A 14,099-nucleotide genomic window follows, 5' to 3' on the forward strand; every position below is an offset into this window, starting at 1 on the left:
TGGCTGTACTGCTCAAGTTGTTCCGTCTGGAACAACCTGATCAAAGCTGATGAAGCTGTATTCAGTTCAAAGTATTGTTTTGTTTTGTTTTTTTATGTGTGGGTTTTGCCAAATAATTATTTTGCTGTGTACATTCCACCAATATCAGATGCTTTTGATCAGCTGTAGATAGAGCCAGGGCGGATCACAAACTTCCTTTCCTCTACAGTCCAGCTGTAATGTGATTTGGCCTCTACCTGCCTGTCTAAGGCTTTTTGCCTGCAGGCAGTGAGGCACCTGAATAATTTATACGAAGCTGCTGGTTGTGGCTTGAAGGTGCAGAAAAGCTCCCCCAGACACTCGCTTATTCTGCAGAATCAGGAATTTCGGAGGCGTCAAATCATGGGCGGCTTGTGCACCAACTTGTTGCATTTCACCTGCAGCCACCTTCGAGTAAAGCTAAAGCTCGCAAAAGGGGACGTTTATGCGTGCGGCTTGCCAATTTTCCTCGCTGAGTAATGCAACTCCACGTGGACTTTTGGAGTTGAAATCTTTTGGCTCTGTGCACTTTACCTTTGATGACCCCCTCGAAAAACTAATTTTCTACCTTAAAAGCTGGAAGACATCAATCACATGGCATTATGAGTTAAAATACTTTTGGGAAGTTTTATTAATTGAGCCCTGGTCACAGTTGTATTGGTTCCACATGAGTTTTAGAGGAATGTGGCAAGAGCAACAGGACTGTCATGACGGGGGAGATGGAGGAGGGCTGATTTCTGCAGCATGTGCATAAGTGCTTTTGATAGAATGAGGGAGTGAAAGGGTGATTTGGGGAGTGAGAAAGGGAAAAAAACTGAGGGAGTGCATGACATTCTTAGTGCATCTGGGCAAAATAAGCAGTCAGCGAGTGAGCGTGTAGGACAGAAAGAGGAAGGAGATCGTTGAAAGAGCACAGTAAGGGACGACACAATTTATTAGTGGAGAAAAAAAGGGGAAGGAAAGGAGAGAAAAAGCAAGTGAGAGGCAGAGGAAAATGAAGAGAGGTCCTCCAACCAGGAACGCAGTCTTGGCTTGCTGTGAAGTGTCAGGAAGGATGGAGGGAGGAATGGAAGGAAGGTGGATGAGATTAAACGGAGAACGAGAAACTGAACCCTAACGGCAAGTGTGACGACCGACTGTGGAAAAGAAGAGACACAGCTAGGAAGAGAGAAATCAATTAATCGTATCCTGGACCTGTATACGCAAGAATTGCTTGCTGTCATCCCCAGAAGGGGGCACAGAAGCGTGCGAACGCGAGAGTGTGGGAGAATCAGGTGGTGTGGTGGGACAGCCAGGATCCCTTCAGGATGAGTGACACACTCGCACTCACCCTCCCACACACAAACACACGCTCCCTCATGGAGGATCCAATGCAGCTGCGAGATCCAGGCGCTGCTGAGGATATGAAGGTGAGTGCCCTCCAGCTAGCTCAGCAAGAGAGGTAACAAAGCTGGGTACTTTTCTCTGGGTCTCCAAAGCTGAACGCTGAACGGCATTCGTTTTCTTCGTGGGATGTTTTATCTGGCATTGCACCTTCTTCTGTTTTTGAACGCAGTGCATTTTGGGCTTCTGCTGTCTGGCATGCTGTGTTTGTATTATCTGACATGGGATCTTGTTATGAGTGGAAGGGGAGACTCTTGAGATTTTAAGTGTTTTTTTTTTTTTTTTAACTTAATTTCTTATCCAAATTATGTGTTTTAAATGTATTTTACATATTCCATTTAAAGGGATAGTTTACCCCAAATCATTTATTCACCGGTTCCAAACCTGTATGAACATTATTTGTTTTGCAGAACACAAAAGAAGATATTTTGAAGAATGTTTTCGTGTTTTTGACCATACGTGAAAGCCAAAAAGGTCGAAAACAACATAGGATCCCTTTGACTTTCATCGTATGAAAAAAAACCCACTTCTTTAACTGCATTTTCCACAGAAGAAAGTCATTGAAAGCGTGAGTAAAAGATGGCAGACTTTTCATTTTTGCTCAAACTATCCCTTTAAAGGGTCATTAAACACTCTCAGAAAAAAGGGACAGCACTGTCACTTGGGCAGTACCCTAAGGTACAAAAGTTAAAATGTACGTCTTTGTACCTTACTTACTTACTTACACTAAATTATAAATATTAGTAGTTTAAAAGTACATATTAGTACCTTTTCGCTTTTGTGCTTTAGGGTACTGCCCCAGTGACGGTGCTGTACTTTTTTTCCCTGAGAGTGAAGGGTCTATGTTTTTATAGTAGGAAGGATCTGGCTATTTTTAAAGAGTTTGTGGGATGTGGTTTTCCAGAGGGAGCATCAGGAGGTCATATGACAGACACTGTGCTTGCCAATTGGATAAATGAAACATGCACTGTTAATTGCTCACTTTGATAGTATAGATGCAATGTCTGCCAACACCATAAAAATACAGCATGTTATATAGAGATTTTGATTAAACATGAACAACGCACAGACCTTAAAGGAAAAGTTCACGCAAATATGTTGATATAAGTAATTTAATTTACATCATGTCATTCCAATCCTACATGGATTTATTTCTTCTTTGGAAATGTATTTTATATAACATGTAAGTGTTTTAAAGATACATGTTGTTTTTCCCAAATAATGAAAGTCAATGGAGTTATGTGTTGTTTTGAACCATTGTCTTTCATTCTATGGACAAAAACAGTTATTCAGAACATCTTCTTTTGTGTTCCGAACTTATTGTATAGAAAATAAGTCATACAAATTTGGAAGGGTGAGTAAATGATGATCAAATATTCATTTTTATCCCTTTAAGCCAAGGCATCTTTCAGCTGTGGTTGTTAATAGTTAGATTCTTGAAGCATCATCATAAAGCTGTATCAAAACATGATTGAGTTTAAGGAAATTGGCTGGGATAGTTATGAGCCAAAATGTCTCTCGGCTGAGAAAGTCAAAGGAATGAAGCAACACCAGCAAAAGACCACTTCAATGCAGTGCTATTTTTACTTCATAATGCGAAGCATGATGGACCAACACCCAGGATTTTGGTCTAGAAACGCATTTTTAACTTCTGTATGCTATTAAATCTTGATTAGAAGAGCGCTCTGAGTTATAATGCAGCCAGTAGTCTTTTAAAAAAGACATGAGCCTTTAAAAGTAATCTTTTTCTTATGAGAGGCCTTTGCAGAGCTTTGATTTTTCCCATGCAGCCCATCAGAGCCCCTCCCCCATCCGTTTCCTCACTGAGGCTGTTAGTACTGACAGTTGTATCTATTGATGTGTTCTAGCTGGAGGTGTTCTGATTACCCAGCTAACTGCCAGCTTCACTTAATCCTCTGGAGATTCATGAAGGCATAGCCATAGAACAACATCATTGCGGCTAATCCACTGCCTGTCTGACTGATGTAGTGTGGACTTTGCACATGCACAATGGCATCAGGGCCCTCGATGGTTACGGTGACGCAGGACACAAACTAGTTTTCGGGACCATGCCTACAGAGATAAGAGGCAAAAATCTGAGGAAGTCCGGTTCAAGGCCACTAACCTACAGTTGGTGTGCGATGTCATCCTGAACCACATCTCGGCTCTGTGTTTGCTTCTAGTAGGGGGGTTGCCTGGATACGTTTCGTTTCAAAATGTTTTTGTTTGACTAAGAGAATATTCATTTCAGGCTGTCCCGCATTTCCCAGCCAACAGTGGATGTTCCAAACTGGCCTCTCTTAGTCTATTGTCATTAGAATTTGGAATGAAAAGCACAACCATTTTATATGTTTCTAAAATGTTAAACATTTTATTTCTGTAACTGGCACCATTGGAAATCTTGCATCACAGTCATTTCTACTTCATTAGTCTAAGTTTGACTGTTTAGTGCTGATGAATTTGTAAATTTTTGCATGCAGATTAGCTGCATCGTATTGTATAAAATGTCACATCAAAATATTCAAATGAAATGAAACTATATTAAGTGAATAATACTGGGAATCATATGACAATAGAGAACTGAATGCAGACCACAAGGCCAAAAGATTTTTGGACTGCGACCATCAGGCTTTGTACATTAAGCTGGTCATAAACAGAGGCTTAGCCATTGGCGCTCTGAGATGCGGTACTTAGGATAGTGGGTTCACAAATATTAAAGTCTGACCATTCACATTATGGACACTGAAACAGAAACAACAAACGAATTAATAAATATATATATATTATATAATATATAATTACAATAAAATATTGGAACCCCTGGTAAATATGTTTAAAGATGGCTGTAAAAATAAATCTGCATGTTTATCCTTTTGATCTCATTCTAAAAATTCACAAAAACCTAACTTTTCATTAAAGTAAAAGAATGGAAAGTTAGGGGAAAACATATTATGAAATAATGGTTTTCTCCAAAATACGTTGGCCACATTTTCTGGCACCCCTATAATATTTCATGAGTAAAATAACTCTGAAGTATATTCCCATTACTGTTTAAAATGTTTAGCTCACCAGGGTGACTAGGAACATGAAATTGTCTAGCAATGACGTCTTGTTGCACAGGAGTATAAATAAGAGGAAACACAAAGACCAAATTCCCTTAATCATTCATCACAATGAGTAAAACCAAAGAATATAGTTCTGATGTGTAGCAACAGATTGTTGAGCTTCACAAAATAGAAAGTGGCTGAAGAAAAATAGCTAAAGCATTGAAAATTCCCATTTCCACCATCAGGGCAATCATTAAGAAGTCCAGTCAACTAAAGATGTTATGAATTTGCCTGGAAAAGGATGTGTGTTTATATTGTCTTAATGCATGATGAGGAGGATAGTTCAAGTGGACAAAGACTCTCGAAGGATCACAGATGGAGAATCACAGAGATTAGTTGAGTCTTGGGCTCAAAAAGCCTTTAAAAAATCTAACAACTCCTATAATCAACACTTGTTTTTCGGGAGGGTTTCAAGAAAAACCTTGCTCTTCCAGAAACAAACTCCAGCATATTCAGTGGTCAGACACGACTGGAACTTCAAAAGGAACCTGGTTCTGTGGTCACATGAAACTAAAATAAGAGCCACCAGATGGGTTTGGTGCAAACAGGGATAAAAAGTACCCCATGTCCACAGTTAAAAATACCACTGGTATTCTGCTAAATGATTAAATGTAAATGCACTGGATCTTTAATGTTGTGGGCCTATTTTTTTCTGGAGGTCCTAGACATCTTGTTCAGATTCATGGTATCATGGATTCTAGTTAATACCAACAGATAAAAAAATCAAAACCCGATGGCCTCTGCTAGAAATGTTATAATGGGCCATGGTTAAATCTTCCATCAGGACAATTAACCTAAACAAACATCAAAATCAACACACAAATGTGTGACTGAGCACAAAATGAAGCTTCTGCCATGACCATCTCAGTTCCCTGACATTAAAATAAGTGGGGTGAACTGAAGAGAAAAAGCATCAACATGGATCTGGAAATCTGAAGGATATGGAGAGATTCTAAAGGAATGATCTTTGATCTTTTGTCAGGTGTTCTTCAAACTCATCAGGCATTATAGAAGAAGACTCAGAGCTGTTATCTCAGGAAAAAGTGGGTTGCAAAAAGTATTATATATATATGGAAGCTCCCGTTCCACCACATCCCAAAGATGCTCTATTGGGTTGAGATCTGGTGACTGTGGGGGCCATTTTAGCACAGTGAACTCATTTTCATGTTCAAGAAACCAATTTGAAATGATTCGAGCTTTGTGACATGGTGCATTATCCTGCTGGAACCAGCCATCAGAGGATGGGTACATGGTGGTCATAAAGGGATGGAGATGGTCAGAAACAATGCTCAGGTAGGCCATGGCATTTAAACGATGTCCAATTGTCACTAAGGGGCCTTAAGCCGGGTGCACACTGCGATTTTGGCCACGATTTGGCCGTCTGGGACAAATTTAGCAAATCCTAAAAGATTCCTCTGATCCTAGGCTAAAATCTGACGTCTTTGGTCGTTAGTTTGACATGTTCACCGGCCGCCGATTAATGAGCGCTGCGATCAAATTTTACCTCATACGAAATTCTGGCAGTGTCAGAAGATTTGGCACAGAATCCTGCAGTGTGACTTCTCCTACGACGACAGTCAAATATCTCCGTTTTTCAAGACAAACTATGACCAAAACGAGTGCTAGAGATTTCTTTGTAGCCAGCATTTCAGTCCCGCGTGTAATGCAGCTCACTGTCACTGAACGCGTCATTCATTGATGATATGAACTCCGGGTGAGTTTTCTTGCGCGCGTCCGTTTTTAGCGCGCCTTCACTATCGTGCAGTCTGACATTAATGTCAACTGAGATCTTACAGTGTGACATGGCGATCATGTTCGTACAGTCTGACAAGGGACATTCGCAAAGGATTTTGAAAAATCGCACAGTGTGCAGGACCCATTAAGTGCACTAAGAAAACATCCCCCACTATTACACCACCACCATCAGCCTCCACAGTGGTAACAAGACATGATGGATCCATATTTCTCATTCTGTTTACCCCAAATTCTGACTCTACCATCTGAAAATCTCAACAGAAATTGAGACTTATCAGACCAGGCAACATTTTTCCAGTCTTCAACTGTCCAATTTTGGTAAGCTCTTGCAAATTGTAGCCTCTTTTTCCTATTTGTAGTGGAGATGAGTGGTACCCGGTGGGGTCTTCTGCTGTTGTAGCCCATCCGCCTCAAGGTTGAGTGTGTTGTGGCTTCACAAATGCTTTGCTGTTCCTCGGTTGTAACGAGTGGTTTTTTCAGTCAAAGTTGCTCTTCTATCAGCTTGAATCAGTCGGCCCATTCTACTCTGTCCTCTAGCATCAACAACGTATTTTCGCCCACCAGGACTGCCGCATACTGGATGTTTTTTCCTTTTCACACCATTCTTTGTAAACCCTAGAAATAGTTATGTGTGAAAATCCCAGTAACTGAGCAGATTGTGAAATACTCAGACCGACCCGTCTGGCACCAACAACCATGCCATGCTCAAAACTGCTTTAATCACCTTTCTTTTCCATTCTGACATTCAGTTTGGAGTTCAGGAGATTGTCTTGACCAGGACCACACAACTGCCGTGTGATTGGTTGATTAGATAATTGCATTAATAGAAATTGAACAGGTGTTCCTAATAATCTGTGTATATGTGTGTGTGTGTGTGTGTGTGTGTGTGTGTGTGTGTGTGTGTGTGTGTGTGTATACGTATGTATGTATATTTTTCATTAATTAATTAATGTAATTTTTTGATTCTCTATAGAAACATTTTTTTATGCTGGTTGAACGTCTCATATCCTTATAACAATCAGTATGCTAAGCAGTCTAAATGTATTCTTATAAATATATATCGTCTGTAGAAGGCTTATAGGACCATAAAATGTTCGTTCAATCATTATTTCAAACCACTGTTCATGCAGAGATCATACATCAGCGGATTTGCATCGGTGCAGAGCGCGAATGACAGGCAAACAGTTGTTTGCATTTTTTATTGTAGTACTTACTGTACTATAAAGTTTTCTCACCGGTGAATGACACATGATATAATCCAATAACGTTGTCTCTGGTCGTCTTGCTTCAGGCCTGTGCACGTTTATGTGTTTTGGAGGAGACGTGGCTTTGGACAGCGATTTACAGTGGGGTGGGAAATGGGAATGTATGCATTCAATGCTAGCAGGCTAAAGTTAGCATTTCCCAGATCACCTATTGCACCTTTAACTATAACAATAAAGTCAAATTTGTTGGAACTAACACTACCAGTAAATATGGTAACAAATATATTGCTCCTTGTTAATCAATGTTATCCAGTAGATTCTATTCAGGAATGTTTTGGTATGTAGTCTATATGCTGGTTTAGAAATTATCTAGTGTAGTGTGGCCTCCTTAATGGTAAGTGAGTAATTAGGTTGTCTTCGTTTATTAGCTAAGTCATTGATATTTTGAAACTGAATGCAGGGACGGACAACATTTGTGCAAGAGCGGAGCTGCTCACCCTGACTTGATCTCACAGGTGTCCTGACTCTTTGCACCATATGGCCGCCCTTTAGCCATGTCCTACTGCCACCTAGACCTTTCCATCAAAATGATTAATGACCTTGTCTGTCTAATGGAAGAAGGACCAGAGTTTAGTTTCACATGTCCTTTCTCTTTTTCCTGTCCCCCTTTCTCTTTCTCCTGCTCTGTGTTCAGATGGATCCTGTTCAGAAGGCAGTGATCAACCACACCTTTGGAGTCCCACTGGTAAAGACCAAACGGCCGATCATTTCCTGTAATGTCTGCCAGATCCGTTTCAACTCTGAGGTAAGGTATCTGATATTGGACTGTTTGACATGCATGTTCTCTTTTGGTGGCTTACTCGAATGGCTTGTGTTATTGAAGATATGAAATCGTATATGGATTTCTTAGAGTGAGTTTTCTATGTAATATGAGTGTTATGTTTATGTTGCTGAGATACTCTGCACACTCTGCTTTCTAGTCCGGAAATAGCCGATGGCAAATCCTCTTTGAAGTACTATATCCGCATAGCATGTCAGAGTGGATTTTTACAGCATGAAGTGTTTTTTCTACAATTAAAACGAGTTTTAAGAAAATCTCTCCCTATAAATAGTAATCTCAGTTATAAGATATTTTTCCACTAAATCCTACAGAAACCTTCCTACATCCTTCCTACAAAAACAACATTCAAATTTTCCATTCTAGACTTGCCACAGTCATTTATTACAAGATCCGTATCGCACATTTTGCCGTTCCAATATTCCTCCAGCATCAATGAAAGCAATTATGTTAGTTGTTTATGCACCAAATTGCTGCTACGCTTGTTTGGGGGGAAACTTAAGCCTGCAATATTCTGGGCAGAATTCAGTTGCAGCTGTGGCAGACATTGTGACATGTGTGAGATTAGTAACAGAGCAGGACCTGGGAGTGCCCCACTAGCCATGCGCTATTTTTATGGACGAGAACTGTAATCATGGACAGAAAGTGGCTTTCTTGGTGTGAGCCTGTAATCTTGGGCCTCCAGTCGAGCAGATGTATGGCCTTCTTTAAACCGCATCCACAGACAATAAAAAACAGGGAGAAGACAGAGAGGCCAAGCTTGCATGTGAAGAGTTGCAAAAGTAGCTGTTAGCCCAGCTCGCTTTTAATGATTTATGTGGAGAGATTTTGAGACCACTCAGCAATTCTGTGCAAAAACTGGACTTAAGTATTGTAGTAGGTTCATTGGAGGTGATAATATTTCATTAAGGTGAAGATTAGATTGAAGTTATGTACTATAATTATTTCCATCATTAATGCTTTGTTTTGGTTCACAGTAAATATCCTAGACCTAGACGGTTGTTAGTTCAGCTATAAATTCCATATCCCAAAGCGCCACCCAAAGATGCCTTTAGTTTACAACCTAGTTCATGACCCTCAAGTCAAACGAACATGACACATACAAGTGAGCTTGTAAATAATAATGCATGCTGTTCAATAAACTTTAAGCACCTGACTACTGATTGGACATCTCTGACACCTGCAGCTGTCCTGGTTTGTAAAAGATAGGCGTATAATTTCAACACCCCTGTCTTTGCGACATCTCCCTGCTTGCCATTGTTACATTTAACCACACACACGCACACGCACGCACACACACACACACACACACACACACACACACACACACACACACACACACACACACACACACACACACACACACACACACACACACACACACACACACACACACACACACACACACACACTCATGTTTGTTTTTGTGACATATGGGGACATTCCATAGGCGTAATGGTTTTTATACCGTACAAACAGTACTTTCGATCCCCTTACACTGCCCTTGCCCCTAAACCTACACATCACAGGAAACATTCTGCATTTTTACTTTCTAAAAAAAGTTATCCTGTATGATTTATAAGCATTTTGAAAAGTGAGGACATGGCCAATGTTCATTGTCCTCAAAAGTCACCCTCTCCTTGTAATACCTATGTCATACCTATGTTATGTTACACATTTATGTCCTCATATGTCACAAAAACATGCCCACACACACGCGACGTGCGCGCACACACACACACACACACACACACACACACATCTGGTTCACTATCTTTCTGGGGACTCTCCATAGACGTAATGGTTTTTATACTATACAAACTATTCTTTCCTCTTACATTAACACTATCCCTAAACCTACCCATCACACAAAACTATATTTTCAAAAATACACATTCTGTATGATTTATGAGCCTGTTTTATCATGAGGAGCTCAATTTAGGTCCCCACAGTGACACGAGTCCCAATGAGTCTGTGTGCATTCAGGTTGAAGTTCATGAAAAACATGAACACACACTTACACTGAACCACATGGCACTTTCCACAAAAAAGGGTCTGCTTTTGGCTTTTATTCATTTATTTATTCATACATTTTGCATAAATACATAAATATTTGTACCATATTTTTAAATAACACAGCTAAGGGTTGATGATTAATAACTACTTATAATAAGTCAATTTAACACTCTTATTTATAAATTAATATAATTTATTCATTTATTAATTTCCTACATTTTGCACAATTGTTTTTTACAATGTTTAATTTAATATAAATTTAAGGGGATACATATGTTGTGTATTTAATACTAGCTACTTTTCATGTTAATTTTATGTTAGATTATATAGTTCTTACAACATAAAAAAAAATGTGTGCTGAAATTTTATTTAAAAAAAAAGGAAAGTGGAAAATGTTTGTGGAAAGTGCCACATGCACACACTCACAAACCCTCATACAAAAACACATTATTTTGCCTTTGTCCTAACTATTTAAATCAATATTTATTTATTTTATATCTTATTTAAAGTTGTCAGATATCAAGTGTTCACGGCGTCAGATCGATGAGGAAAAACAAAAGGATGAGATCAAAAGAAAAGACATCAAACACATTCGCAAGTTGGTATGTTTTATTAGAAATTGTGCTAGTTCTTTCATGCGTTGTTGCACTGAAAATGATTCCGCTACGTTAGGAGATTAAATTATACAATGCCATATTTCATTAAATGGTTACACTGAGCAACGAGTCTACATTTGCTTCCTCTACTATGCTGAATGAAGTAATGCATTTGTTCCTTGAAAATATCTATTCCCTCGCCTCCTTCCCATCATCATTTCACGCCCCATTATGGATTCATAGATTCCAACCCCCCCAGTGCCGATAACTGAGGACATTTGTAGTGGAAAAAGTAGACTATTGGCTGCCAGCACGTGTTATCTGATGCATTCATCAAACTAGGAGCTCAGAGTCGTGTTATGCTGTGCTGCCAGTGTCCCTTTTTCTCTAGCGCAAGATGGAGGTATAACCTTGCCGCGCTGCAGAAGTGATGTCACTGTATTGTGTCACTGTTGCTGCAGGACAGGGTTGAATGCGTGTCCCTCCCCCTGCCAGAGCTGCAGTGGCCCGCCGATGTCGCACAATTTCTGTCATTCACTGGCTGCTTTTCCGTCACTAGGGCAATTTAACCTTCCGCGTGTGTTGAGCTTCGGGAATAGCCACAGCTGTCAATCCTCCTCATGCAGCCCTTTCCCATTTTGTTGTGGTAATTGTATTTATGTTGGCATATGTTGCGTTACATACTGTTCACATGTGGTTCGATGATACAATCTGGTCTCCTAATTTGCCCTTGGAAAAGTTTTTCATGCTCATGCTTCCTGTTTTTTTCCATCGTTGTGCTAAGAAGAATTAATCTTGTGCTCTCAAAAGCAACTTATCTCTCTTATGTAAAACCCTGTGCCATCTGGGCGAGAACTTTCCTAATTTCCTTATTCTATAGATAGCGCTGCATTCATACGAGCACTTCATTCTCATGCACATTATGGATTTGGCTTGGTACTTGATTTGTATTCATATCTAATAGCTGAGGTATTCTTCACACATAATGCGTGCTCTCTCTTGTAAGTCGCTTTATTTTAAAAACATTCACTGTGAATTTCAATTAATGAATTCTTTATGAGGGTTGAAAGAGATCAGACATGAAAATTCCATGTGTATTGATAATAGTTGAATTTGAGTTCAGGAACTGGCCTAAACAGTTTAGCTACAAACTGGCTGTAAAAAACGAGCGTTTCTAAAGGATGAGTGTAATTTTATCAGATAAAAAATGTATTAAAAAACGCACATGCATTCTTCTAGCCTGGATGCCAGCCGAACTTCGCCCCGCCCACAACATTTGAGCTCGGGAAGTTCCGTCTGGACTTGATCTGTTGTGGAGCAACTATGCTTGAACAAGAGCTGTTTGGACCAATCAAATTATCAGGACGGGCTTTATACGATGACGGACAGATAATCAACTGTTATGTAATCATCCAAATCCCCAAAGAGCGCTTGGGTTGAAGTCGTTCTAATCCTAAACGGAGAACTTGTTCGTTAATGAATTCACCTCAAAAATAATGATTGTGTTATAAGTACTCTGCATATCCTTAAATACTTTTTACAACACCGGCGAGGATAGCCAACAACATAGACATTTGAAGCAGTTTTACTCACCGCCTGCTTCCAAAGCAGGACCGTGAACCTCTATCGTTGGGACCGCTCCGTCAAAAACACACTTCTTTGGTAACATTGTTGTTTTCGTGAAGTCCTGTGACAGTAGTGACCGTGGAGATCCACTTTTGCGACATGATTGAAGCGTGATGTTATGACGCTTCTTGTCATTTCTGCGTTCAAATCGGTTCAAATGCAGCGCTGCCTTCCCGGAATGCTATGCGGATGCGTTGAAGTCGCTTAAAGTCACCCATAGGAATAAAGTGGAGCGCGGTGCGACAGAAGTGTTGCTCAGACGAGTGGATCTGCATCTGAGAGCATTTGGATCTGCATTTGCTCTCTCGCTCTGGTCACGCGCGCGCACCCTCCCGGGAGAAGAGCCCGTACGGCCCATACAAGGACCTTCCGCTCGGTTGACGTCAAGCGGACCCATACTCGAAAAAAACTCTCTGAAACTTGTGAGAAACCGGAAGGAGTCTTTTTGACACAGAAATACTCCATCAAATGTCCAACTAAGTTTTTTAAAGTTTGTCTATGTTTAGGATGGGACTCCAAGTTTTTAACAGTGTAAAAAGCTCAGTATGCATGAAACAGCATTTCACCACCACCCCTGAAACACGCCTCATAATCACAGCCCAATGGAGTAGTATTAGACTCATATTCTGACTAGCATTCTTCCACCAATGTGGGCGGACCGCCAAAATACAAAAAAAAAACCTCAGGACAAAGAACTCTGTGTTACTATACAGTGTCATCGCAGCAGCGCTACAAAATCTAATGGACAACATGAACAGTCTAGTCCGAATCCCAACTCTAACGAATCTGTTCTTTTTAGTGAATCAAAAACATGCATTGCAACCAGTGTGACTCTTGAACGAATTACATTAATGAATCGTTCTTTTTAGTGAATTGAAAACATACAGTGTATACAGTAAAGACTGATTCCCGAATGAATGATTCTAATAAGCAGATTCTTTTTAGAGAATCAAACAAATAGAGCTTTGTATCTAACTGTGAGAAATCAGTGATTGGTTGTTCATTGGGCAATGTGTAAATGCACATTAAGAGTTTTGTCAGTATTATATTAAAAATTTCACGTTTTAGTTGTCAAGTCATTTTGTTTAATATGGTTAAAGCCAATTATTTGATTTCATTTATGATGTGATTATTATTATTATTATTCAAGAATATTAAAAAAAATATTTTATCAATGACATTTTAAACAACATTTTTCTTTTAAATACTTACTAAAATAATTAAGTGTAATTGGAACTAAAAACAAAACCATTAAATTCTTTATGATTCCCATCCCTAGTCACAGTCTGTTTAAAAAAATATTTGGAATCTCCAGTATTGACATCTCTGTAACTCGTGGTTGTGATTACCGCCATAGACTGAGTCTGAGTCTGTTGCAGATGGCAATGGCATGAACTGTGTTTCTAATTTGTTTTTGGATGTGGTCTTTCTTCTCTGTTTTTTTCTTCACTCAGTAGCAAGTCCGATCAGTTTAAAACAAAAAATGTTTCCTCTGTGTGACCTCTGTCTCCAAAATATAGGCTACAGAGCACGTGCCTTAACCCCATCTTCATTG

At 39.7% G+C, this 14,099-nt stretch overlaps 1 protein-coding gene across 3 annotated transcripts in view; it reads left to right on the top strand.

Moving 5' to 3' along the window:
* The window catches only part of znf385a (zinc finger protein 385A), a 115,221-nt gene that overhangs the window by 81,880 nt on the left and 19,242 nt on the right, over positions 1 to 14,099 (top strand). For 2 of the 3 annotated variants that reach the window (XM_067446003.1, XM_067446004.1), the window contains exon 3: positions 8,163 to 8,273. In XM_067446003.1, coding sequence (XP_067302104.1) covers positions 8,163 to 8,273 — 111 coding nt within the window. Of the gene's footprint in view, positions 1 to 862; positions 1,428 to 8,162; positions 8,274 to 14,099 lie in introns of those variants that run through there. The other variant, XM_067446005.1, reaches the window with a different exon arrangement.

The sequence above is a fragment of the Pseudorasbora parva genome, chromosome 6, assembly GCF_024679245.1.
Source record: "Pseudorasbora parva isolate DD20220531a chromosome 6, ASM2467924v1, whole genome shotgun sequence".
Taxonomy (NCBI): domain Eukaryota; kingdom Metazoa; phylum Chordata; class Actinopteri; order Cypriniformes; family Gobionidae; genus Pseudorasbora; species Pseudorasbora parva.